At 50.1% G+C, this 27,059-nt stretch overlaps 1 protein-coding gene across 6 annotated transcripts in view; it reads right to left on the reverse strand.

Annotated features, from left to right (window-relative positions):
* Positions 1 to 27,059, reverse strand: part of MYO1B (myosin IB) — a 137,368-nt gene that overhangs the window by 30,970 nt on the left and 79,339 nt on the right. For all 6 annotated transcript variants that reach the window (XM_045575324.1, XM_036421606.2, XM_036421607.2 and 3 more), the window contains exons 7-17: positions 25,229 to 25,292; positions 20,644 to 20,742; positions 19,254 to 19,357; positions 17,540 to 17,687; positions 17,171 to 17,289; positions 16,790 to 16,876; positions 15,381 to 15,446; positions 9,904 to 10,008; positions 6,649 to 6,711; positions 2,474 to 2,674; positions 569 to 795 (exon numbers count right to left, since the gene is read on the reverse strand). In XM_045575324.1, the coding sequence (XP_045431280.1) occupies positions 569 to 795; positions 2,474 to 2,674; positions 6,649 to 6,711; positions 9,904 to 10,008; positions 15,381 to 15,446; positions 16,790 to 16,876; positions 17,171 to 17,289; positions 17,540 to 17,687; positions 19,254 to 19,357; positions 20,644 to 20,742; positions 25,229 to 25,292 (1,283 nt within the window). The remainder of the gene's footprint in view (positions 1 to 568; positions 796 to 2,473; positions 2,675 to 6,648; positions 6,712 to 9,903; positions 10,009 to 15,380; positions 15,447 to 16,789; positions 16,877 to 17,170; positions 17,290 to 17,539; positions 17,688 to 19,253; positions 19,358 to 20,643; positions 20,743 to 25,228; positions 25,293 to 27,059) is intronic.

Here is a 27,059-nt window from a genome sequence, read left to right on the forward strand (position 1 = left end):
GGCTTCTCCGAGTGTTGCTATTGCTCTGAAACCTCCCGCCGGGCTAGCAAAAACCTCCTCCTCCCGGCCCTCAGCCTCCGGGGAGAGGAGGAGGCACACAGTCCCGAAAACCACAGTTGCACTGAGACCCCCTCGCTCCAACCTACCAAGTTAACATAAAACAAACCCAGAATAATCCAACCATTTATGCAGAATCCTTTTAAAAACCTGCCTATTGCTTATCTTCTTAAACTAAGAACATACCTTGTTCAACATCTTTAAATCACTTACTTAAAAAAAAAATACAGGAAGTTGAGACCCCCGACCCGTACCAACAACCCAATTCCATTAAATGTCTGTGCCACCTCCACTCCCCCCCCCCCCCCCCCCCCCGCCTTCAATCCCTTACTGGGGGGCGGAGGAGGCACTGGGGCATTTTTTAATCAAGCCTGTGACACGGTGTCATCTGATCGGTGCGTGCTTTCGTCACCCTCTGCGCGGGCTGCGCTGAGGCTGAGCAGACAGGACAGGACTCTCCCCGGAGGGGCCTTCCCCCGTGAACCCTCGGGAAGGTGGGGGCCCGAAGTACCGGATGTAGTTGGGGTTCTTGGTCTGCAGGTTCTTCATTAGCGTGGCCACGGACGCCTTGAACTGCGAGCCGGCGGTCGGGGGCCGCTTCAGGTTGATCTTGGTGGGGTTCCCCTCGGGGAACAGAGACTTGATGAGGGTGTGGCCCGCCTTCCACATGGCCTGGGACAGGTCTCGGTAGAGAAGGTCGTTGTTTTTGTCAACAAAACCTTCCACCTGGTACAGCACCTGTGAGCGACACGAGACTCAGCGACGGGCACTTGCACACCCGGATGAAATATTCTAAGACACTCGCACTCCAAGGTGTCAAGCCACTGGTGACATGGCTCCGCACCGGCTCTCTCCCAGTGTCCTCTTTCCCATCAGGTCCCCAGCACGTGAGTCGCCCTCTGATGCCGAATGAGCGTAAAGGCCAACTGCCTAACTCACAGAAGAGTTCTGAATAAATTCTATGACCATTTCAGAATCTCTAAGAATAAACTCCAAAAATGTTAGGCTTAGCATTTTCAAAGGAATCTCTCTTTTTTTGGTGTTTGAGCACATTTTTGAGGTTTAACTTTTATTTTTTTTTAGTTCACAAATGCCAATTCTAATCTGTTTAAAAGCAGACGGGAAGGCCCAGCCAGCATGGCTCGGTGGTTGAGTGTTGACTTATGAACCAGGAGGTCACGGTTCGATTCCCGGTGTGGGACAGGAAGGAGGCAGCCGATCCATGATTCTCTCTCATCACTGGTGTTTCTCTCTTTCCTTCCCTCTCCCTTCCTCTCTGAAATCAATAAAAATATGTTTAAAAAAATTAAAAAGTGCACAGGAAGAAATAAAGTAGACATAAGACCAAATTTTCATCGACATCCCAAGCCAGCAGCAACATTGACCAGAAAATATATTTTAATTACATAGGCCAAGGAAGAAAAAAAAGTACAAGTTTCAATATTTTAAAATTAAAGGTAGGTCAAAAACTACGTACTTCATTTTTACTAAATACATAATTAAAAATTTTTCCCCCTTTGGAGTTTGCAGCCTTTTTTATAACAAAAGAAGTATTAACTGCATGCAATATTCTTTTAGAAGTATAAAAATTAACCTATTATTAAAACTGCTTTTAACATTAAAAATTAATTCTCCCAGATATTAACCAAATGAATAAGTGTGTTTTTTTTAAAGTAGATATTCTCCCATGTCATTTCTAAACCTAAGAATATTGTTTCCTAAGTGGTTTGTGCTTTTAAAACCTTATTACTTAAATTTTTACTGGCAAATCCCCTTTGTATTGATAGATCTTTTTTATAGGACAGCTCAGAGCTTGAAAATAATAAAATCATTTTTTAGAACACATTCGAACTCTCTCATGAAGTTCACCGGCTTTCCTTTCAGCCTGGGCATTAGCAAGATTTTGCTCGATGTGGTCCAGATTCTGTGGAACATTTCCTGATTCTACTATTTACTTTCTCACTGTTCAACTGCATCTGGCATTCAACCTTCTGTTAGGTTCAGGTGCACACACGGTGGTTAGACCTGGTAGAAGCGATGAAGTGAACCCTGATAAGCCTGGCATCCATCGACCCCCACCCCCACCCCCACCCCAGTTAGTACACGACCCCTGACTCCATCCCTGTGGGCCTGCCCTCCAGGGCCCCCTCCCCTGCCGGTGCCTACCTTGTCCACATGCCCACCTTACCCTGCTGCCCGCCCGCCCCCACCTCACCCTGTCCCCCCACTATCTTGCCAGCCCCCCCTACCTTGCTGGCCCTCTCCCCGCACCTTGCCCCACCCACACATCTTGCCCGCCTCTCCCCCCCACCTTGCCCCTCCCCCCCACCTTGCCCGCCCCCGCCACCTTGCCTGCCCCCCCACCTTGCCTCTCCCCCCACCTTGCCCGCCCCCCCACCTTGCCCGCCCCCCCCACCTTGCCGGCGTAGTGCTGGATGCGGAAGCAGCTGTGCGGCAGGGAGGTGTCGTTGAGGAAGCGCGAGCACCGGCTCATCCTGCTCTCGAAGTGCTGGTGGGTGGCGCACACCTGGTTCAGCTTCTCTAGGAAGGTGTCGTCGGTGACGGTGCCGGGCCGCAGGCACTCCTCGTCCAGCATGGCCAGGATCCCGTTGGTGTTCTGGGGAGCGGCAGGGGGGGGATCAGCACACAGTCACCCTGGCCCCGAGGCACCGCTCACACACAGGAGCAGCAGGAAGCAGACAAGCAACCCCAGAGGCCTGCGCGCCCTCCGTGTCCGGGGGTGTGTGTGTGTGGGGGGGAGGGCCGCACACCCTGTGCCCATCCCCCGACCATGCTCCCCCCACAGAACAGGCTCCGGCGTCCCCGTGCCCGCAGCTGGCTAAGAGCTGACGATCACACGGTCAGGAACAGGTGCGTGAGGCCTCAGCCTCAAGGCACACACAAACGTCAGAGACTCAAGAAGAGACAGATAACAGCCTCTGCAACACTGTGGTCACAGACCACAGAGCCCGGCCTGGGCCGTGATGGATCCCGAGCTGGAGGAGGAAGCTGGTGGGGTCGGACGTTTCCAAACGGCCCGCGTGCTCAAAGCCAAGCTCGCTTTCTGGGGAAAGGAGCTAAAAAAGGGACCCCGGGTGCTGCTTTGAACAATCAAAGCCACCGGGCTGTGCTGGAAGGGTGTCTGCTGAGCGTGAACTCCAGCTCCCCATAAAACCTCTGCACGGATGTCCAACAGGAGGGAGCACGGGCTGGGCACCAGACCCCGTGATCATGCTCATCCCACGAGCTGGGAGCCCACGAAACTGGGCCAGAGACCGGCACCTTCCGCTCTGCCCCTCCGGCCGCCTCTGGAGGCCCCTGTGTGTGTCCACTCTGCGAGGACGACCCGCCCCCCTGACCTTCGACCCCGCCCCTTCCAGCAGGGAAGTCCCCAGTGGAACACACAGGGCCATGACCCCCTCCGCCCCACATGCATTCAATCCCACCAAACCCCGGGACATGCGGGCTTGCAGGAGCGAGGGGGTGGACGGCCCCCGAGGAAGCTTCATTGTTAGGTGATTCTGGAAGGAAACGCTTCCTGTGAGGACCCGGGCTCCCATGTGAACTCAGATGGAGTCTCTTCCATCACACACACAAGGGGAATTTCGGCTGAGAAAAACCTGGTTAAATTTAGCGTATTACCACTGTTGTTTTTCCTCCTTAAAGAGAAATAATGAAGTGCAATGCTGTGCTTACGAAGGGAAACGTGTTGGTCATGACTTCCGAAAGTTAAACTCCTCGGTCACAAAACTTATGGGGGGGAAACTTTCAGAAAAATCCACTGCTTTTCCGCAGGTTAGACTCGCGTTTTGAACTGCTTAAGGGTATCGGTGTTCACATGCCGACACCGTTCAGAGGTTTCCAAACAAAGTTCACTTTTTAACTGAAAACTAATGATGCTTTAGAATATTGGGATTTTTTTTTGTTTTGTTTTGTTGGTGTTTTTTAGATATATTTTACAAATCCGTGCACCGGTGGGTTCCTTTAGCCTGGCCTGTGCCTACTCAAAATCTGGGACCCCTAGGGGAATGTCGGAGGCCCAGTGCACGCATTCAGTCCAATCCCCGCAGGCCAGGCCGAGGGACCCTCACCGGTGCACAAATCCGTGCACCAGGCCTCTGAGATAGATGTAAGATCTTTGGTTAATCTCTTCCCACCCTGCCCCATCCCCCCTTCCCCTTGAGATTCATCAGTCTATTCCATGTTTCCATCCCTGTGCGTTGAGCATCTGCCCCCTGGTGGTCAGTGCATGTCATAGCTATCGGGTGAATGGTCAAATGATCACTTAGGCTTTTATTTAGAGAAACTGGTTTTCACAGAGAAGAAGGGAGAGGACAGAGAGTTAGAAACATTGATGAGAGAGAAACATCTATCAGCTGCCTCTTGCACGCCCCCTACTGGGGATGTGCCTGCAACCAAGGTACATGCCCTTGACCAGAATCGAACCCAGGAACCTTCAGTCTGCAGGCCGAGGCTCTATCCACTAAGCCAAACTGGTTAGGGCTAGAAGACTGTTTTAATGTTTGGTTTCATCAGGATTGTCTGAGAGAGAAAAAAACACAGGCTCATTCCATCCTTTCTAAAAGGACTGTGAGCGGTGACTAGGAAGGGTCAGGCCGGACATGGAGTGCCTGTAACCACATTCCAGGTGCATGGCTCTCACCTACAACTGACATGAAGGCTGCAGGATGATCAAGGTCGCGCACTATTTCTAACTACTTTGCTAACAAGGCCAGGATGGTTCATCATCCTAAGCATAAAACAAGAGTTTTCATGAACAAACCCATGTTCCTGCAATCAACTCAACCTATATAATAAAAGGCTAATATGCAAATCGACCGAATGGCAGAATGACCCATTGCTATGATGTGCATTGGCCACTAGGGGGCAGACGCTCAACACAGGAGCTTCCCCCGGTGGTCAGTGCGCTCCCACAGGGGGAGCACCGCTCAGCCAGAAGCCGGGCTCATGGCTGGTGAGCACAGCAGCAGTGGCGGGAGCCTCTCCCACCTCCCTGGCAATGCTAAGGATGTCCTACTCCCCTAGCGATCCAGGACTGCGAGAGGGCACAGCTGGGCTGAGGGACACACCCAGCAAGTGCACAAATTTCATGCACTGGGCCTCTAGCTTATAATATGATATGGAAACAAAAATCTTAGATTCAGAAAGCTTACTAAAAAGTGTCCTGTAATTTCTCAGACTTCAAGCCTTTCCCCGTATACATACACATATTTGTGTCTCCTGAGAAATTCATGGCCGTGGCCACCTGTGAAGCCACACATGCAGTCTCCCCCGACACATGCTCTGAACCAATGGGGGCTTACATCTGGCCAGCTCCCGGGGCCCTACACCCAGCTCCTGAGGTTGTCCCTTTACCTTCGAATACCATGCTTTTTTAAAGAAAAATGTAGTAAGTACATTTTCCAGCTTTCTCCAGATGTCACTGACATATAAAACGTCAAGTTTAAGGTGGACAACGTGTTGATTTGACACACATACACTGCAGAACGATTACCAATACAGCCACAGCTGTTGGCTAATGTCACTATGGCCAAAACAATCACCATTTCCTTGTGTGGTGAGAACATGTAAGTCCTCCTCTCCTAGCAACTTGCAAGTACATAATGCAGTATTGTTAGTTCCAGTCCGCTCACTGTACTCTGCCTCCCCAGAGCATAATCCTCTTATAACCCCCCCCCCTTTACCCCTCCTGCCAGATTCTGGCAACCACCTCAGCACCCTGTTTCTGAGGGTGGCTTTCTTTAAATTTCAGATAATCGTGCTCTTGTCCTGGAGCATCTGTCTCGGTCTGGCTTCTCTCACGGAGCATCCTGTCCTCGAGGTCTATCCCGGTTTGCTCTAAATGGCAGGACTTCCTGCTTGGTCCTGGCTGAGTAATACTCACACATTGATCCCCATCCCACCTCCTTTACCCACAGAGGAAGCTGGTAGGTTACCCCCAGCTCCTGGTTACGGTCGCTAATGCTGCAACGAACATGGGAGGGCAGACCTCTCTCCGAGATCCCGGCTCCAATTCCTCTGGCTACGAACCCAGAAGTGGAATGGCTGGATCCCACGGTTGCTGTATTTTTAATCTCTCAGGGAGGCTCCGCAGTGTCTTCCATAGCCGTGGCACCCATTTACATCCCCAGCAGCAGCACACATGGCTTCCCTTGTCTCCCCGTGCCCCATGGAAATGATCTTTGTGATAACCACCTCCGAACGGGATGGGAAGAAGTGGCTGGAGCTTTAGAAACGAAATGGCTATTTTGCTTCCGCAAAAACCCGCACGGCTGCTCCGGGCCTCCTCCGCCCGGGGTCCACACCCGCAGGAGCCGGGCCTGCGCTCCGGGAACATCATGATACGGTGACGGGATACGCCCAGGGAATCGGGCTGAGTATCTAAACCTCTCGTGGTTCAAGAACCACGTGCAACCCCGAGGGCGGGAGCAGAGCCTACGGACCCCGCAGTTTCCGGAGAAAAGCACCCCAGGAAGGGAAGGCTCAGGCTCAGCCCTGACGGCAGGCAGAAGGCTCGCAGAGAGGGGATTGTGTCACCGGGAGATGGAGAAAGCCGTGCCGAACACTCACGTTTTCTATCAGGTCGCAGATGATGGCGTTGTTGAAGTAGTCGATGTGCGTCCATTCTATGTCCTGGAAAACAGACCGGAAAGTCAAACGCCACGTCACGAGGCTGCAACCCCACCCGACGGGGGATCGCTCCGGCCCAGCGACTGTCCTTCACTTCCTGTCTCCATGCTCCCAGTAAAATCAGGGCTGCCCATGCCATCTTCCAGGCCCCATGCTTGTTTTCTTTCCTTTTTTTTTTTTTTTTTTTTTTTTAATATATTTTATTGATTGTTTACAGCACATGTGTCAAACACAAGGCCCGCGGGCCAAATCCGTCCCGCCAGGCCTTGCAATGTGGCCCGCATCACGCTGTCATCACTGCACTCCGCTGCGTTTCCATCACAATGACAGTTTATGACTGTTCAGTAAACCATTCGGCCCGCGATTTAGGCTGGATTTTAGATTTTGGCCCCTTCTCTGATTGAGTTCGACACCCCTAGTTTACAGAGAAGAAGGGAGAGCGAGAGAACGTTAGAAATATCGAGAGAGAAACATCGATCAGCTGCCTCCTGCACACCCTCCACTGGGGATGTGCCTGCAACCAAGGTACATGCCCTTGACAGGAATCGAACATGGGACCTTTGAGTCTGCAGGCCAACGCTCTATCCACTGAGCCAACTGGTAGGACAAGACCCCACACTTCCTAAGCCGAGGTCCACCCTGACATCCTCATCGAAATGAACACCCTGGACCTGCTCTGAGACGGCCGCCCGCTCTGCTCCCCTATCTCTGGCCCTTTCCCATGCTTCTCCCTGGCCCTGGGCCAGACACGGACTCCACAGGCCCTTGGATCAACATTACTGTGTGTGTTTACAGTGTTTACACGGAAAGAAGTCAGCATTTGATCCCAAGAACCTAAGGCCTCGATTTTTCTGTTCTTAATTTGTAATCCGTGGGGAACATTAAGTTCAGTGAATCCCACGTTGGACAGCAGTGAGCTATTTACTTCACGTGTGAAGACAGTTTGGTGAGGAGAGAAAATACCTTTAACCTCAGGAGAGACATGAGAGCCGACCCCCAGGCCCCGACAGAGGCCGATCTGAGGCCGCATGGAATGGTCTATTTGTTTACATCCTGCCCATCCGGGTAAACAGTTACTTTTCTTCTAAAGGGAAAGAATGGGTTCACCCAGCAGGCGGGACAGCTTCCTACTCTTGCTCAGAAGTGTCCTCGGTAATCCACACAAACTGTTTAAAGCTACAGATCAAAGCCCTCGCGTTCTCTTTACGATGAAAAGACAGGAAGCGGATTAATCTGGCTTCTAGGATGTTTATGTTACCAAAATGTGTCAGACCAGTACAGAAACAAGAGTTTCTAAAGCATCGGGATCATGCTAAAAGGAAAATATTTATGACGTTGTTTTCAAGGAAATGGGTTGTTTTACTAAGTCAATGGGGATAAAAATCACATTAGAAAAGTCTATACTGAGAAATAAACATTTAAAAAGAGAGAATTCTGCGTCCTTAATGACTTCAAATGACACTATAAAAATGAGGAATACCTACTATCATTACCCTTGTACTACAATAGTACTATAATATTAAGGCAAATAAATGAAAAGGAAATAAAAACACATAAAGTCATTCCCTTTCATTTCTTGAAATAACTTTATACTTAAAGATTGACTTTTAAAAATAAAAGGGAAAGTGTATGCCGAAACAGGTTTGGCTCAGTAGATAGAGCATTGGCCTGGGGACTGAAAGGTCCCAGGTTTGATTCGTCAAGGGCACATCCCCAGTAGGGGGTGTGCAGGAGGCAGCTGATCGGTGTTTCTCTCTCATTGATGTTTCTAACTCTTTATCCTTCTCCCTTCCTCTCTGTAAAAATTCAATAAAACCTATTTAAAAAATAAATAAAAATAAATAAAAATAAAAGGGTAAAAACCAAGTATGTGCTTTACCATTAAGGATAAAAGGACTTTGTAAACATTCCTTCTTATTTTTAAACTAGTAGCCCTGTGCACAAATCTGTGGGCCAGTAGGTTGCTGCTGCCCTCCTGTAGCTCTCTGCCCGCCGCCCTGCCCTCTCCTGTAGCTTTCCGCCACCTGCTTGTAGTTTGCTGCCCCTCTCTGCTGCAGATCGGTGATCTGGTTGTTAGATGATCAGTCGGTCATTACGCCTCACAGCGTAATGGATAATTAGCGTATTCCTCTCTTATCATATAGGATGTCATTAAGTGAGACCGTCTCCATAGCACTAGTATAATAGCTGGCATTATAGCAAGCACTCAACAGAGGTGACCTATTTTCACTATACATTTTTAGAAAACCAGTGCTTTCCAAGATGGAACGACACCACTTTGTTTTTCCACAGACGGTTCCACAGTGTTGGCAAATGCACTGTGTCGCGTAAGTACCACACCGTCAGCCCCCAAGGTCCCTGGAGCTCCCCCTCTGCAGTCCCACTCTCTCCTGCCCCCTGCCCCTGGCGACCACTGGCCTGTCTTTATCACTTGGCCACTGTAGCTTCGCCTTTTCTAGAACAACACACAAACAGAAGTGTTCAATCGACAGCCTCTGGCCTGGCTTCTTGCACTTAGCCTAGTGTGAGATTCGCTCCGGCAACCGTGTGCCTCGATGGCTGGTTCCTCTTGGCGGGCTATGCAGTACGCCCTCATGTGGATGTACCACAGCTGTTTGTCCACTCACGTCAGACTTCCCTGAACACAGTATCACGTCCCATCATTGCAGTAAAACTCTGGGGGACTGGAGTTGCTAAGCTGGTATTTATGGAGCACCTGCTGTGTGTCACACATTTTACCAGGCACCAGCAGCACAGCAGGGGGGGCGGGGGGGGGAAATCCCCGTTGGCCCAGATGTCAAACAAAATTAATGTTCAAAAGACAGCAGGTAGCTGCACTTAGGGGACACTGATTGTAGGGTCAGGGCTGTACAGCCTCTGAATCCAGAATCTGTATCCTGCATGAACAGGGGACATTTAAAAACAATATGTCACTGAAACCGTTTGGCTCAATGGTTAGAACATTGGCCTGCGGACTGAAGGGTCCCAGGTTTGATTCCAGTCAAGGGCATGTATCTTGGTTGCGGGTACATCCCCAGTGGGGGGTGTGCAGGAGGCAGCTGATCGATGCTTCTCTCTCATTAATTTTCTAATTCTCTATCCCTCTTTCTTCCTCTCTGTAAAAAAAATAAATTAAAAAAAAATCAATAAAATATATTTAAAAAACAAGCAAAAAAAATGGTATGTCTACATTACCTCCCGTATGTACTCCTCCTGCTCTTCTTTAAGGGTGAGCTCAATGAAGATCTGCTGCAGCTTCTCATTACAGTAATTGATGATGAACTGCTCAAAGCTGTTGTCCTGTATGGAAAACAAGGAGCCATGCCATCAGCTCTCCCACAACCGTGACCTCTAACCTCTCACTCCGCAAGCAGCGTCACGCCTGGCCTCAAACTGACCTGGGGCCCGGCACACAGCCCCCAGGACGGAGGATCACACTCTGAGGCACACAAGAAACGTCCATGGGGCAAGCGAATGAATGGATGACACACAAGGAGGCAGTATGTGAAGGATGGAGATTTTTAGTGGAACATCCCACACACAGTGAAGAATATAAACAAACATTTCCCCCTGAAGATTCAGAAGGAAAAAACACAGCTCCATAATCTGTCAACCAAGTTTTCAACCTTCTATCTACTCTCACGCGTAACTTTGGAGCTCAAGAAGGACTCCCTGTGTGTATAGATGTGTGTACATATTTATTGATTGGTTTCTTGTTCATCTGTCTCATGAGAAGGTACACTTCTAACTATAGGTCCCTTGTTCACAATGTAGGCACAACAGCACCCCAACTAGCACTTAATAAGTACTCTATATGCACCTGATGAGTCAGTGAATGGACTCCATATGCATATGATGAGCCAATGAATGGACTCCATATGCATCTGATGAGCCAATGAATGGACTCCATATGCATCTGATGAGCCAATGAATGGACTCCATATGCATCTGATGAGCCAGTGAAGGGACTCCATATGCATCTGATGAGCCAATGAATAGACTCCATAAGCATCTGATGAGCCAATGAGTGAACGGCATGCCTTCAGAAAGACAACTCACAGGAATCAGCATGTCAAAACCGTCTCCTACTTAGAAATAATCTCTCCTCAGAAGGCTCACAGAGCTACTACTCTTACGACTCTCAGCACTTTCTCCTTCCTAGTAGAGCTATCTCCTGTGAAATTGGGTGGGTGATCCATGCCTAAACCATCTCCGAACAGTCAATCCACTGGGAGGTATAATATATCCTGGAGGCACAAAATGCTCGTCTATTGAATGGACACCCTTCACTGAAACCACGTGGTCTAGGAAGAGGTAGTTCTGGTAATAAAACTAGTGGGTTTCAACTCTATCCCTCCTCTTTGCAGAGAGAGAGAGAGAGACAGAGAGAGAGAGAGAGAGACAGACAGACAGACATAGGCGGTGGCATTGGGAGCAAAGGATGGTGGGACCCCACCAGGATCAGCCTGACTCTTCTCCCCCAGAGGGGGGGAGGGGCAGGCACCGGAAAATGAGTGAGCTGAGAGGGTCAGCAAGCCACAGAACTGATCGCCCCTCCCTGTGGATCCATGGAACTTCCGGCCTTTGAATCTCCCCTTAAACAATAAAAGCGAGGAAACCTGATCTTTTCAACCCAACTGTGGCCCCACCTGGGACGTAAGTATTGAAAGGACATGTGCAAAGCGCAGGCAGCTGGCCACATTTCCCCTGGAAGTCGGCTCACCACAGGGAGGAGCCAGCTAATCAGAGGACTTTGGACTAGAAACCGTAGATGACACATGTATACGGTCACGGCTGATCCTTTCATGTTAAATGCAGTCAAGAATAAAGGGTTTTTTTGTTTTTAAATCCCGAAGTTTATAAAGGTCACATCATGATGCTCAATGCTTTCAACAAATAGAGTCTTAGACACAAAGGCAGTCTCCAGTCCCCATCTTCGCATAAAGACTTAAAACCAGGTGCTGCAGTCCTCAGAGGTTAACCGTTAGGTTAGAACAGTGTTTTTCAACCTTTTTTGGGCAAAGGCACACTTGTTTCATGAAAAAAATCACGAGGCACACCACCATTAGAAAATGTTAAAAAATTTAACTCTGTGCCTATATTGACTACATATAAAGTAATTCTCTTGAATAGGAATCAAATAAACACAAAGAAAGTATTTTATAATTACTTTATTATGAAATATTAAGTAAACAAAATAGTGAAAAATTATAAAATTCTTGTCTTGTCTGCACCTACGGCACACCAGGCAACATCTCGCGGCACACTAGTGTGCCGCGGAACAGCGGTTGAAAAACGCTGGGTTAGAAGCTGCAGCCAATCGGGTAGAGATGTGTTACTATTACTGTTATTATTGCTGTTATAACCAGTATAACAACATTACATATGGGAGAAATTCTGATTTTCTTCATTTGGTAAAATAGGCCCTCATAGAATGCTACTAGTACAAATGAAAACCTTAGAGATAAAAATCAGTATTTTAACGGTTTATATGAGCAGGTCTTTATGTTTGTTTTTATTTTTTTAGAAAACAAATTCATAGGATACATCCTCCCTAGTAATTGGGTAAGGCTGTGCCGTGGGGCTGTGTTTTTTTTTTTTAATAAATGTTTTACTGATTTTTTACAGAGAGGAAGGGAGAGGGATAGAGAGTTAGAAACATCGAGAGAGAATCATCGATCAGTTGCCTCTTGCACACCCCCTTCTGGGGATGTGCCCACAACCAAGGTACATGCCCTAGTCCGGAATCGAACCCAGGATCTTTAGTCCGCAGGCTGACGCTCTATCCACTGAGCTAAACTGATTCCAGCAAGAGGCTGTGTTTTTTTATACTAAATCTCCCAATGGCAGGTGCTGGGGGGGTGGGGGCAGTATGCTCAGACCCAGGACGCAGCTGTGCACAGCCTGAAGGACACCCCAAGGACAGGCCACGGACACACACGGATGAGGGCCCAGAGCGCAGCCTCACGGCCACAGCACAGCGCCAGAGCGGTCAGAGCGACACTGACACTCCTCGGTCTCTGAACACCCTGCGTGAACTCTGTCCATGCCCACGTGGCTGCCGACGGCCTCGCTGCCGTGTTCATGGATGGGAAAGCGCGTCACCCAGGCACGCACAGGCCCCATGGCACATGGGACACCCGCTGCATCCTGGTGTGAAGGGACAGATACACACGTGCAGTCAGCGCTTCGCGTGCAACTAACGCCTGGGAGTAAACTCTTAGGGACAGTTAACGGCGGTATGGATGGCAGGAGGGCCGTCCAGGCGTTACTTCTGTATTCCTGATGGCGTAACACGTTAGATCCAGATACGTGTCCCAATGATGCATGAGTCGGGACCAGGACCTACACGAATGTCTGAGCGGTGGCTCTGCGAGGCGAGACCTCTTCGGGGCGAAAAGGGTCTGACTGACGTAGTGACACGCCCCGGGACTTGCTCGCAGCCCTAAGGCTTCGGAGCCTAAAGCCTCTCGTTCTGAATTACCAGGAAAAAATAGCACTTGCGTGGCATCCACCCAGAGTCAGGACGGGCAGCTGCAGGTCACCAAAAGGTGAGGAGTTCAGCAAGATCCAGGTCCTCCCTCCCCCAGCACCTCAATCCCACCCCCCATGCCACCCTCCTCTGTTGGACCCACTCCGTGCCGCCCACCCCTGTGCTGTAGCCGGGTGTCTCCCCTCCAAGCACAATCAAGGTGCTAGAGTGTTCTGGAGACTCCGAACAAAAGCTTGGCTCTCTGACCTATCCTGTTGCTGAAAGAGCAAAATAAAAACAGAAAGCATCGGGGCAGAGCGCAGTAACTCCTTCCATCCTAAGGCCCACCTCACAAGTACTTAGGGAAAAGTGGAGTCACTTTAGATGGTCAGCACTGCCGAGTTTAATTTCATTCTTCCAAGGGATGGCATTTATTATTTTAGAGAGAGATGCTCTAAATATTACCCACAGATCAAAGGCCATGTTCTCAGTTCTAAGAACATCCAGACTGAGCTGTGGAGAACTGGAGCGGTTGGATTATAACCTTCCTCCTGCACAAAACCGGGCTTATTGTTCTCCTGGATGTATGGCTGGTCTTTCCTCCTCTGCGGGTTTTTTTTTTGTTGTTGTTTTTTTTTTAATACATTTTATTGATTTTTTTTTTTTTTTTTTTCAGAGAGGGAGAGGGATACAGTTAGAAAGATCGATGAGAGAGAAACATCGATCAGCTGCCTCCTGCACACCCCTTACTGGGGATGTGCCTGCAACCAAGATACATGCTCTTGACCGGAATCGAACCTGGGACCCTTCAGTCCGCAAGCCGATGCTCTATTCACTGAGCCAAACCGGCCAGGGCTTCTCTGTGAGTTTTAATGCACTTCGCCCAATGCCAGGCATCAGTGCTCCACGAATCCGCTTCCCAGGCTGACGGCAGGTTCATGCGGCCTGCGTGGCTCCCCGCAGCCCAGGAATGTGGCCCCCAGCCCGCGGGCCAGCACCCTACGCTGCCGGGCATCAGCTCCAGCTCCTGTTCAGAGAAGGACCGAACGCATGCCAGGTTTCTGCCAGCTCAGCTGAAGCCGTGTCCTTGGGAACAGTCAGGGAGGCCACCAGGCAGGATTCGGAAACAGAAACTTCGGGGCCTTCACTGTCCACTGAGTCAAGTGAGGCCCAGGGTGTTCTAACCACCGACCTTCACTCCTGCCGTCGGTGTTCACGGGACAAAGACGGCTCCTCTCAGAGCTCAGGTTATTTCCACGCACGCAGACAGCGTCACAAACACTCTCAGGGTCACCACTGAGGTGCTCTGCCCCCTCCTCCCGAGGCCACAGCCGTGACCTGGCTCCCTGGCGCTCGACCCCCCGGGCCTTTGACCTTCACGGATTCCCGTTTTTCAGAGCATCCAGGACAGCGGAGCGGGGCGTTGGGGTATGTATGTATTAGAAGGAGAAAGACGTGTGCTAATTCGGTACCAAAGGGCATGTGGGAGTGCCCAACCAAATTTTTATTCTAACTTCCCCAACTAAATCTATTTATAAAATAAGGAAGTTGTTAAAACCAAGATGTTTGGAGGATTGTCTGAGAAGATGTAGACGGGCAAACAGAGAGCACAATGAGTTATCATGAAGACAATAAAAATATATATTTTTAAAACTTCATTACAAACTTCAGCAGAAATTATTTCAACCCTGAGGCAGAATTTGTCGTGTAAGAACACAGCCGGTGAGACACACTAAACCTCTAACTCAGCAACCCCTCCTCCCCCCACCCCCGTGTGGGTCCCACAGAGACAAAGTGACCGGCGCTGCTGGGCATGGCCAGAGCCCAGCTGTTCCTTCCTTTTTTGCAGCACCATCCTGCCTCACTTTCCAAACAGCTTACAAATAAATGAACACCTCAGGAATAATGTCCACACACCTTGTTGGAAATTTCCCGCTAAGAATTCTGCATTTGCCGTTTCAAAAGTCAGGTGCTAATACAGGAAGTTCTGTTACACACAGCAGTGTTTCCAAAATGCCACTCTTCGCACTCAAAACACATCCAAACACACACACACATCCTGTTATAACTGCACAGAGGTCATTGGTTGATTTGAAGTTACATTAATTATATAAATATTGTCTATGGAAGAGTTAATTTCCAACTGTTCGAAATTAACAAAGATAATAAAATAAAAAAAAAGAAAAGAAAAAAATCGTACCTCAAAAATTTCAAAGCCGTAGATGTCCAAAACGCCCATGACCTTCTTCCTCACTTTGGTCTGTGCCTTCAAAAGTTTCAAAGCGATGGGTTAATTTAGGCATGAAAGTGACACTAAAAGCACAGCAAGGTTAGCAAAGAGCTAACATGCTAATTAGACCAGACGGCAGAACGATCTTCTGGAAAGACCAGTGTTGGGGCCGCAGGGCTGCGAAGCAGCTGGGGTGAGTTTCGAGGGCCGAGCCCCTTGCACAAATTTCGTGCATCGGGCCTCTAGTGTGTATATATGTGTGTGTGTGTGTGTGTACACACACACACACACACACACGCACTAGAGGCCCGATGCATGAAGATTCATGTGAGAATGGGCTGTTCTTCGACTGGCTGCTGGCACTGCCTTTGCTCTGGCGTGGAGCTGCCTTTCTGCCTTCCCACGCTGCCCAGAGTCCCAGAGTGTCAGGGGTGGGGCAGAACACCTGTGTCATTGCCATGGCAATGACACAAGCATCCCGCCCTGCCCCTTGGCCACTCAGTGCCTGCATATGCAAATTAACCTGCCATCTTTGTTGGGTTAATTTGCATACTCACTCCTGATTGGCTGGTGGGCATCTCAAAGGTAAGGCCAATTAGCATGTTACTCTTTTATTAGGTAGATTACAAGTCAACTGTGACTTGTAACCAGCATAACTGTGACTTAGTGTTGTGTGTTTTTTTTGTTTTTTAAAAAAATATTTTATTGATTTTACACAGAGGAATTGAGAGGGATAGAGTTAGAAACATTGATGAGAGAGAAACATGGACCAGCTGCCTCTTGCACCCCCCTACTGGGGATATGCCCACAACCAAGGAACGTACCCTTGACCGGAATTGAATCTGGGACCTTTCAGTCCGCAGGCTGACGCTCTATCCACTGAGCCAAACTGGTTTCGGCCTTAGTGTTGTGTTTTAAATGTCTGAGATAAGAGGATGGCAAGGAATCTTTCAGAAATTTGAATAGCAGATGACGTTTAGGGGAGGCAGAAGTGATGCTTAATTATGAAAAAGGATTGCTCAGTCTCACAACAGGCAGGGCCTTTCAAAGTCGCCCAGGCCAATCCCCTCATTTGATGGAAGAATGGTAGTAACAAGAGGGGTCACATGACCTTTTGGGCAGGGTGTCCAACTAGTCAGACGCTGAGAGTGAGTCTGCAAAGACTGTTTCATTCACTAGAGAGATTGCTCACCATATGGCACAGCGAAACAGAACCCGAGAGATTTCAACCCCACAAGAGGGAAATCCTTCTCAAGGAACAATCCTGGTACACGGTAACCAATGATTTGATTATAAAGTTAAGGTATCTTTCCGCCTGAAGTTTATACTCTGAATGCCATTTACTGCCACCGATCTATTTGGCTCGGGAGGCTCCGTACCTTGATGCTTTCATTGATTCGATTCACCAGCCATGAGAACAACCTGCTGTACAGGTTTTTAGCCAGAGCATCCCGGGCATAATACGCCTAGAAGGAAGAAAAATAAAAACTCAACATTCCCCCGACGACCACAGTGCTTACTCCCATAAAATAAGATTAAAAAATACACGTTTACAGCTCTTTTATCCCAAATTTCTTCTCAAAGCCAGTTCTCATTACACTCTGGATGGCCAGTCAAGCCTCTGAGAACTGGTAAAGGAGTGGTAACCAATACCCTGATGATAAAATTCAAGCATCCCCTGATGTAAAACTATCGAACTATCGAACACCCTGAGTCCCCCCCCCCCGCCCCCCCCCCGCCGGGGCGCTGGGCGCACCCACCTGCGCCACGTTCAGCGTGGTGGACACCTTCTCCTGCTTGGCCTCCACCGTGCGGAAGCTGAACGCGCGCTCCAGGACCGCCTGGTCGATGCCCGTCAGCTCGCAGATCTCCTTCAGCTCTGTGCGGGGGAGAGGATGGTGCCTGGGCGTGCCCTCAGGGCCACGCTCCCGGCTCAGGAGTCCCTCTGCGGCACGTTCACCCCGCACCGCACAGGACACCCCAGACGCAGCTGTGAGCACGCTTCTGGCAGCTTCACTAGAAAGCCGTTTTGGAGCCGATCGAAAGCGAGGCTTCCTCTCTGGATTAAACATGACAAAGGTGGGTACAGGACGCGTTGGCCGGACAAAGCGGGTTCCGCTTGGACTTACCGTTCTTATCCTTGATTTTGCTTTCGTCTAAGCCGTTCACTCGCGACTCGGGCTTGAACTCGATGTTCCCCAGTTTCAGCACCGCGGCCACCACCTCCAGGACGGCCTCGGCCTCGTGGTCCATGAAGCCCACGATCTGCATGGCATTCTGGGGGACAAACACCCGTGTTCTTTCTGCAGTCCTTTTATTTATTTATTTTTTTAAATGAATCACATAACACGTTTGTTTCTGAAGTAACAAAAACAACAACCACCAAAAAGACAAAGTGTCCCGGAATACAGCATCCAGTGGGGCTTTCTCTTGGGCAAGGGTTCAAGCTGAGGGTCTGGGAGCCCCCAGGGCCCCTCAGGGGCGGTGACAAAGGTGGGTGCGGGGGGACAGGAAGGCAGAGGAGGCTGGGAGCTGAGTCTTGGGTTCCCACCCTGTTTCTGTGTGTGTATACATCCATCTTCCATACTGGAACTCTACTGCTGGAAAGAAAACCTTCCATAACCTCCTCGTTCACGTTACACATGAGAAAAAGTGTGGTTGCAAAGATGAAGTTTGCAAACCGACCCAAGGCACTGTGGGTAACAAGGCACATCCGTTCAGTCATAAATTTGCACTGAGTGCCAACGATTTGCCAGGCAGAGTCCTTGGAGAGCTGGTCTAGAACCCACGTCTCGTGACTGTGTCCAGGACCCCGGAGGCCTCGCCTTCGACGGCGACCACAGCTTTAATAGGGACACCCGTGGAGACACGCATTCTTTCCGAGAAGAGCCCAGCTTGTCTGGTTATGCTGAGGCCACCCAGCATTTCTAACATACATAGTGGTAGAGAGAGCAGGGAGAGAACCGCAAGGCATCCCATCCTGCTCACCCTCAGAGATGAGCTGGTGACAATCCAGTTTCCTCCAGGATCTGGCTCACCCCTCACCCCCAACGCCCACCCTCCACCACCGCTGTCTCGGGTTGAAGTAAACATCCGTTACCACGGCACGTCCCGAGAGCAGTGATTGTCAAAGTGCCACGGGAACACAGAACAGCCTATCAATTAAAAGACTTTCTCTAGCCAAAACCGGTTTGGCTCAGTGGATAGAGCATCGGCCTGTGGACTCAAGGGTCCCGGGTTCGATTCCAGTCAAGGGCATATACCTTGGTTGCGGACACATCCCCAGTAGGGAGCGTGCAAGAGGCAGCTGATCAATGACTCTCATCTATGTTTCTAACTCACTATCTCTTTCCCTTCCTCCCTGTAAAAAGTCAATAAAATATATATTTTTTTTTAAAAAAAGACTTTCTCTAAAGGCAAATATTCCTGATTTTGTCACAATTGCTCAGAAGCTACTTAAAAACACAACCTTCTGTCTCAAAAACAGTTTTGGCTTCCTATGGTCCTAGACCATGTTAAGCTTCCCCACCTGAAAACGTACTATTGGCCTCTGGTTATGGAAACAGTCAGAATTTCAGTGCAACCTCAAAAGAGTCAAACTCCAAACTCATACAATCAGAGGCTCCTGCTGACAGGAAAATCGTTAGCTCCCTCCCATACGGCATGGCCTTCGCCTTGCACTTCCGGGCTAGTGAAGAGACCACGGCCAACGCAAACACAACCCATGCTTGCGGAATCCTGAGCCTTTCTGGAGCACGAGGGACACAATTTGTTACCAATTCCGACTGAGCGACAAAGCGCGGTCGCTGTCACTTTAAAGAGCAATGAGAAGGGTAAGCTTACCCTCACGGTTCTGAAATTGGCCGCATCGTCCACTCCGTTCACTCTGGCCGAGTCCAGACTCAAGTAGTTGTATCGGCTGAAATCCCGCTCGAGTTTAAGTTTCTCTGTTGAAACACACACACAAAGCGATCAGCCACCTCGATAGCCCGAACCATCTTTTAACAGGAAAACCAGGAATTGCTGTTTTCTGAAATCACCTTTCTCAGGGTTGTTCCCAGTTCTCCCACATTTATTCTTTATGGGTCAGGCCCCTTCCATAGGTTTATCATATAAAATGTCTTCAGTGTCCTATTTCGTGTTAACAGGATATCTGCCTAGCCATCCCTGCACCAGGGCATGCTGAATAGAGGGCAGGGATAAGGGTCCCCCTACCCGGGGTGTTGCGGTGTTTTTGAACTACTACATTGGGGTGTGTTCCAAAAAGCGGCGTGCTGGGTGGGAGGCTGACCACTTCATGGCTTGTTTGGGGTCCCCCAGGAAGAAGTCCTCCCTCTGAGCAGACCAGGCTCCCCCCTTGCTAGTAACCCCCGACGCATGCACGTGTAGTGGACACTCCAGAGGCCTTTGCAGACCGTTCCTGAGGATGAATCTCCCCACATGACGCTGACTCGCCAGAGCTCCTCCAGTCTCAACCATTTGTGCAGAACTTTTCGTCACTGGGCTATTGCGCTTGGGTGCTGCACCGATGCACTTAACGCATTCTCTCAAATATCCAGAGGGGAGGTTTTCAAGCTCTAGTTGCAAATGCCTTCCCACTTTATTTCTCAGTCTTCACGGAACCATGCTTCCATCCAGGTGTGCATCCACTGCTCCCTGCTCCCTCCCCTCTCCCCATGTGAAATAAATTATCATTCCATCTCACTGTTTTTACGCTATCATTAGCCCCTCCCCCAATGCATAGCTCTTTTAGGAGGCCCTCTTGAGACAGGCGAGGCACAGGGACATATAACAAACCAACACTGGCGTGGAAGCAAAGCAAACACACCGTGTTCTTCAACCAGGGTCACAGAAAATATATGAGGAGGAGAGGAGAGCAGGTGAGACACTTTTTAAAAGGATGCTCTGGGGGAGGACAGGAGGGAAGAGATCAACCAAATAACTTGTATGAGCCTAGGCATAACCCGTGGACACAGACAAGAGGGTGGTGAGGGCCTGGGGTGGGGGCGGGGCCGGCCTGGGAGAGGTCAGTCGGGGGGAAAATGGGGCATCTTGTAATGCTTTCAACACTAACGATGTTTTTTTTTAAAGGTGAATTTAGGAAATAATTCAAGAAGAAAGAAAGAATTGAAGAGAATGCTCTAGAAAACACTGTGACATGGCCTAACCAGGGCCCAATGATGAGAGAGAGCACCATCCACGCACTGGCACGAAGACTGGAGCAGGCACTCACCCAGGAGCTCCTCGGAGGCGCCGGAGAGCAGCTGGTAGAAGACGTGGAAGTTCCTCTCGCCCCGCGGCTGCTTGACCACGCGCGACTTCTCCAGAAGGTCTACGGGGAAGAAGGACCCAACCCAGGGCAGGTTAGCTTGGCTCTCGCACCCACCACGGTTATCCTCTTCCCTCCCCCCGTCTTCTCCCGTTTCCCATTGATAGAAAAGTACCGGAAGGCACATGTTCTAGGCACATGTTCAAGGCCGTGTTCTAGGACCGTACGAAGTCAAACTACTTTTGAGACAGGAGGCTGTGTTTTTAAGACATCAGGAACCCTCTGGTTCCAGGGAGGAACGCAACCCTAAGGGAAGCCCCGGTGAAACGCACGGCGTCCCTCAGACAACAGCCTCACGCCCAGCGAGGTCCACAGCACACGCAACCACCGGCCCGGAGACACCACGCTGACACTGACCGCCCCTCCATGTGGCGTGACATCTGCGTCTCCCGCACAGAGCCTCACACGTCCAACCAGGCGAGGAAGGGCCGCTTTACCCACCCACCAAGCAATTACGGTAATAAATCATTTAAAGCGTCTGAGATCTGACGGTGTTTTTGTAGACTTTCTCACGGAGTCCCCCACCCTTTTATGAGGAATTACTTATCAGGTGGAAACTGACAGGCCGAGAGAGGAAGTGCGACTGGAAGTCAGGCCACCGGACCCACGTGCAGGCCCGCAGCGCAGCTACACGCCCGCCCCTGGCCCGCCCCTGGGAAGAGTGAGCCATGTCCTTGACAGCGGGACACCTTGGAGAATAAAGGTGGGTCTCACTCAATGCCACTCGGTGGTATTTGACAGCATGCTGTCATGATTCCAGGTCATTTTCATCCCGTAAACTTGCAAGCTTTCAAACTTTCTCCAAGGGAGGGAAGGATAGAGGGAAGGAAGGAAAGGAAGGAGGAAGAGAGGGAGGGAGGGATAAAGGGAAGGAGGAAGAAAGGGAAATGGCACTGAGCTCCCTAATTCCCGTCATGGGATCCACACCAGCATCGGCCCAGGTCACGTTCAGTGCACACATGTGGCATGCCAAGCCCCAGGGGTCAAACACATGAGGTCACTGTCAGGAGGAGGAGACGGGTTTCAAGGAAATCTGAAAGTGGGCCAAGAAGCAGAGAACAAAAGCACATAAACACAACACTACGGGCAACAGGGCACGGCGGCACTCTTAAACGCTCATCCCCGTCCTTCGGCCTGGATGGCGGCCAAGGCCTCACCAATTCGGGTTTCCTACTGAGCCGAAAGAGAGAAAACCAAAGGAAGGCGCCAGGGAGACGAGAGTTCGTCGAGGAAGACTATGCAGTGTCCATCGCCTCTAGGGACTGGCCATTTCCATCAGCCAGCAGGTCAACTCTGAGGTGCAGAACAGAAGACAGAATCGGGGGAAGACTGAAAGGCAGCCTGACATCATTCACCCCATGGCTAAGAGCACCAGCACCGTTCCAGACCAGTGGTCGGCAAGCTCATTAGTCAACAGAGCAGCAAACAGTTTACCGATCCCTGTTCCAGACACAAGAACCCTCAGTGCACTGGCCTGCTCTTCGTTGAGAAGCTAAACCTTACAGAAATCCCTCAAGCCTGGAAGAAAGTAGCTCAATTACATTATAAAATATATAAACAAACGCTACAGGCCTAGCCAGTTTTGCTCAGTGGATAGAGCGTTGGCCTGAGGACTGAAGTGACCCAAGTTCGATTCCGGTCAAGGGCACATGGCTAGGTTGCGGGCTTGATCCCCAGTGGGGGGTGTGCAGGAGGCAGCGGGTCAATGATTCTTTCATCATTGATGTTTCTTTCTCTCTCTCCCTCTCCCTTCCTCTCTGAAATCAAGAAAAAAATAATTAAAAAAAAAAAGACGCTACAGCTTACCTCACCCATTCATGCGCACACTGCTTCAGTCATCAGCCTACGCACTCACTGCTCCCCCCGTGTGCCGGGCACCGTCTGGGAATGAGTGGGCACTGACTACAAACACACAGACCTTCTCCTCTTGGCGCCCAGTGTCCCCTGCTCACCTCACCCCCCTGCCACCCACACCCAGAGCAGCAGCTCTGCCCATGGAGGCAAGCCAGGCTCTGAGAGAGAGCACGAGCACGGGGTGGGGGTGAGGGGCAGTGGGCAGGTGTCCTTCACCGCCGAAGCCCACCCCAAGTCTCCCCCTGGGGTAAGGACCCTGCCAAGTCCCCCACGCATGAGCCCACCCGACAGTGACACCTTATCGATAAGGACAGATAATGACCTGGCACCATGCATCAACCCCAGGCCAACGGGCCAACCACAGTGCTTCCTCAAGACACCAACACTTCCCACATTGGATAGAGGGCCACATGGTGCACCGCGACACGGAGGCCGGGCTGCTCCAGACAACAGTGCACAGTCAGGCCACAGCTTCCCGCTCTGGCCTGCAGCCGGCCGGTCAGAGAGGAGCATTCCCAGCTGAAGTGCCCACTCATTCCCAGTGCCCGGCTCATGGGGTGGGCAACGAGTGAGTGGGCTGATGACTGAAGGAGTTTGCACATGTATGGGTGAGGTAAGCTGTAGCGTTTTTATTTTTATTTATTTATTTTTTAATTTTTTCCCCTTGACTTCAGAGTGGAAAGGAACGCTGGTCAGTGCACTTCTGGACCCGCGCAGCTCGCCCGATAGATCGGAGATTGCGATCACATTCAAGGAGGAAGCGGGGGCCGGGGGCCAGGGAAGGGGATGCCGCGCCCTGCCCTTCCTCCCGCAGGTGCTTCTCCTGGTTATCTCACTCCACGGGGCCCCACCCGCAGCCGGCGTGATGATCCCCACTTCACAGATGAGAAAAGCAGGCCCACGTGCCACGGTTACCAAGCCACAGAGCCAGGCTTCAGTGCTGTGGTGGCGAAGGCTTTCTGCTCAGCCTGCTCTTTATAATTTCCCAGCGGAAAGGATGCAGGCCCCAGAAACACATGGACATGTGTGCTTCACAGGAGGCAGCCGATCCGTGATGCTCTCTCCTCACTGAGGCTTCTCTCTCTCCCCCTCTCTCTTCCTCTCTGAAATCAACAAAAGCATTTTCTTAAAGAAATATTATCTCCCACCAACCAAACATCTGGGCATGCTCCCGTATTTTATCTCAAATGACCAGATGTTTGTCTTACTGGTCATTTGAGATAATGACCGTCTTACACCCGTCTCCTCATGACAGTCCCTCCGCCATGCTCTCGGCTTCAGGTGAGACCGTGGCACAGCCCGCCTCCTCCGGGAAGAGAACCCGCGAATGGCTTTCTTTTCTACTCCCTGGGCCCACGGCCTGTGCCCTTCCCGGGGTCACTGTCACAGCCACCAACCTGTTCTCACTCAGCGGCGGCCGGACAAGGAGGCAAAATAGGCTTTCCCGCAACCTGGCGGGTCTTGTCTTCTTTTCAAGTTTGATGCTGGCTTTGGGCAGTTTGGAGAGAACAGGAGGGGTTTGCCCAGCTCCTCACCCTGGTCCCCAGGGCCGCAGCTCCCCGTGACCCCCTCTGAGTCAGCCCATCTACGCAGAGCGAAGTCTCCTGCTCTCACCACTAATGGACCCCTTTCCTCTCCCCAGAAAAGGATCCTCCAAAATACCAGGGTGTTCCCATTACCACAAACTTCAAGGCAACTTCCTTGTGGGAACAAACAGTAACCAGCACCACATGAAACCCATTCGCGAGGACACAGTAATCCTCCCTGGAAAAGAACTGAGGGTTTCGTGTTTATTCTCCATGGATACCCAACAACGGGAGGGCGGGCAGACATGTCTGTGGAGCTCACACTTCAAGACGTAAGACCCACGTTACTGTCTAATCCTTGTAAGAAAGAAGGTAAGAAAGTAATCCTTACATGTTTTCCCAGCGCCCTCAAAAGGAGTATTGAATCGATCATTTCAGAATCACAACACATTGGTGTTAAGTTCCATAAGGAAAACAGCAAGCGTATCCTCATTTTAAAAAACGTGTATTGCCCTAAACCGGTTTGGCTCAATGGATAGAGCGTCAGCCTGTGGACTGAAGGGTCCTAGGTTTAATTCTGGTTAAGGGCATGTACCTTGGTTGTGGGCACATCCCCAGTAGGAGGTGTGCAGAAGGCAGCTGATCAGTGTTTCTCTCTCATCGATGTTTCTGACTCTCTATCCCTCTTCCCTTCCTCTCTGCAAAAATCAATAAAATATATATTTTTTAAAAACAACAAACACTACCTACCCACTGGCGTTCCCCTAGTCTCGAGTAGGGCTGAGGTTTGTTAAATAGAATAACCGTCGGAGAATCTTCTTTATTACTGGACTGGCTTAGGGTCTACAGTAATAAAATACAGTTGGACTAATACCCATTTCTTTAGCAGACTCCTAAAAAGTTTTTCAAAGGAAAAGATTATGCCGCCTTTAAAAAATACTTAAAATTATAGAAGACAACTTGAAACCTATAGGTTAAAAGTCTAAGCAGTATACAAAGATGTAGTCTTACACCCATCTCTTAAAGACGCATGTATCGACAATATTCCATTTTAAACACATGCTTTACTATTCTAAACTTCTTTAAAGGAATTCAGATAAAATACTCACAGTTACTGATCACTCCTCCCAGGGGGTCACCTTTAAAGTCGAACTCGATATCCATGTATTTGCCCTGCCAAAGAAAGACTTGGTCAGCTTTCAAGATCGCCTCTCAATACTCAGCCAGCGCAGCACCCTCTTAGAGAACAGCAGTGGCGTAAGCCCTTTCTGCGTTTGTTTAAATGTAATTAAGACACCGTTTATGTAACCATGACGCACAACAATATGCCTCCAGGAATAATTCACATTAAATACCCCATTCGCTCCAAACTACCATATCCCATTGCTGATCCAAGAGCAGATCATCTCGGCCATCATGTAAATTTCCCACTTTCAGGTATGTTTCAAATTATGGAGGGTGTGTGTCTTCCATTCAACAATAAAACCGCGGGAAATACGTATCCCTGGCATATGCATTCATGTGGAAGATAAATCAGTTCATTTTTATAGGCAAAAATATGCGTAAGCCATGGCTAGAAACTACACACACACACGGGGCCAGAGGGGGGACACTTAAAGTATTGTTTCTATATCTAATTCAAATCAAATACAGGACCACGTGGGCGACTGGCTTTGATCTAGATGACACAGCCTTATACGGCCAGTTTCGTGTTATACTTTATAGACAGCGTGTTAAACACGGGGAAGCACACGTGGCGTTTCACAGGGTCATTTTCCCAGAACTGCTCTGTCACTGCCTGGTTAAAGAGTAACCAGGAATAGAGAATGGCTCCGACAGCTGCTTTTTGTTTGGAAAAGGGTGTGGTGGTCGAAGAAGGAGGCTTTGGTGTTCTACCTTCCTAAGAGCCAGAGAGATGGTTGGTAAACCACTCTCCCAAAGAATGACTGACACTCCTTTCTATTTGCGAAATCGAGGGGAGGGCGAGGACACAGGATCGCCCAGCACCCAGTCCACAGAGCCACTGGTGACTCTTTCTTAGCTCACACATTCCTGCCTTCTCCTTCCCGTTATCCTGGGTCTTGTGCCCTTTTAAAGACTTCACAGCCCTAGACAGTTTGGCTCAGTGGACAGAGCATCAGCCTGCGGACGAAAAGGCCCCGGGTTGCGAGCTCAATCTTCAGTAGGGGGCGTGCTGGAGGCAGCCGATCAATGATCTCTCTCATCATTGATGTTTCTACTATCTCTCCCTCTCCCTTCCTCTCTGAAATCAATAAAAAACATTAAAAAACATTAAAAAAAAAAAAAAAAGGCCTGGCTGAATAGTCATGAAGTAAAGGCCTATAAAGGTCTATAAAAGTAGTTAGCAGGGAAACCAAGGCCCAGCTGCTGTCCTCAGACCTCTTGGCCTCGGGGGCTGGAGAGAGAGACACAGGACTGTACAGTGCATGGGGTGCCTCCTGCCTGCGGTGAGTCCTAGTCCCCTGCAGAGAAGGGGCCATGGAGAAGCAGGAAGTCTGCCTCAGCGCCAGAGGCTAGGCAGGCAAGGAGGGGGAGGAGGAAGGAGCAGGCGTCAGAGCTGGCCTCCTAAAGCCGTGGTCGGCGAACTGTGGCTCTTGAGACACATGCGGCTCTTTGGTCCCTTGAATGTGGCACTTCCACAAAATACCACAGCCTGGGCGAGTGGCCGTGAAGTGGTATTGAAGAAGTGGCACTAGATGAAGTTTAAGCTTAAAAAAATGTGGCTCTCAAAAGAAACTTCAATTGTTGTACTATTGATATTTGGCTCCGTTGGCTAATGAGTTTGCCGACCACTGTCCTAGAGGATGGGACGGGATGCAGAAGCCCACCGTGACATTGAGATGTGCGCCTGACAGCCCCGCCGGGTCATAAAGGTTCCCAAACAAGGATGCCACAGCCACACTGGCCTCCTGACAAGAC

Source organism: Pipistrellus kuhlii, unplaced genomic scaffold (genome assembly GCF_014108245.1).
Source record: "Pipistrellus kuhlii isolate mPipKuh1 unplaced genomic scaffold, mPipKuh1.p scaffold_m20_p_7, whole genome shotgun sequence".
In the NCBI taxonomy this organism is placed as follows: Eukaryota; Metazoa; Chordata; class Mammalia; order Chiroptera; family Vespertilionidae; genus Pipistrellus; species Pipistrellus kuhlii.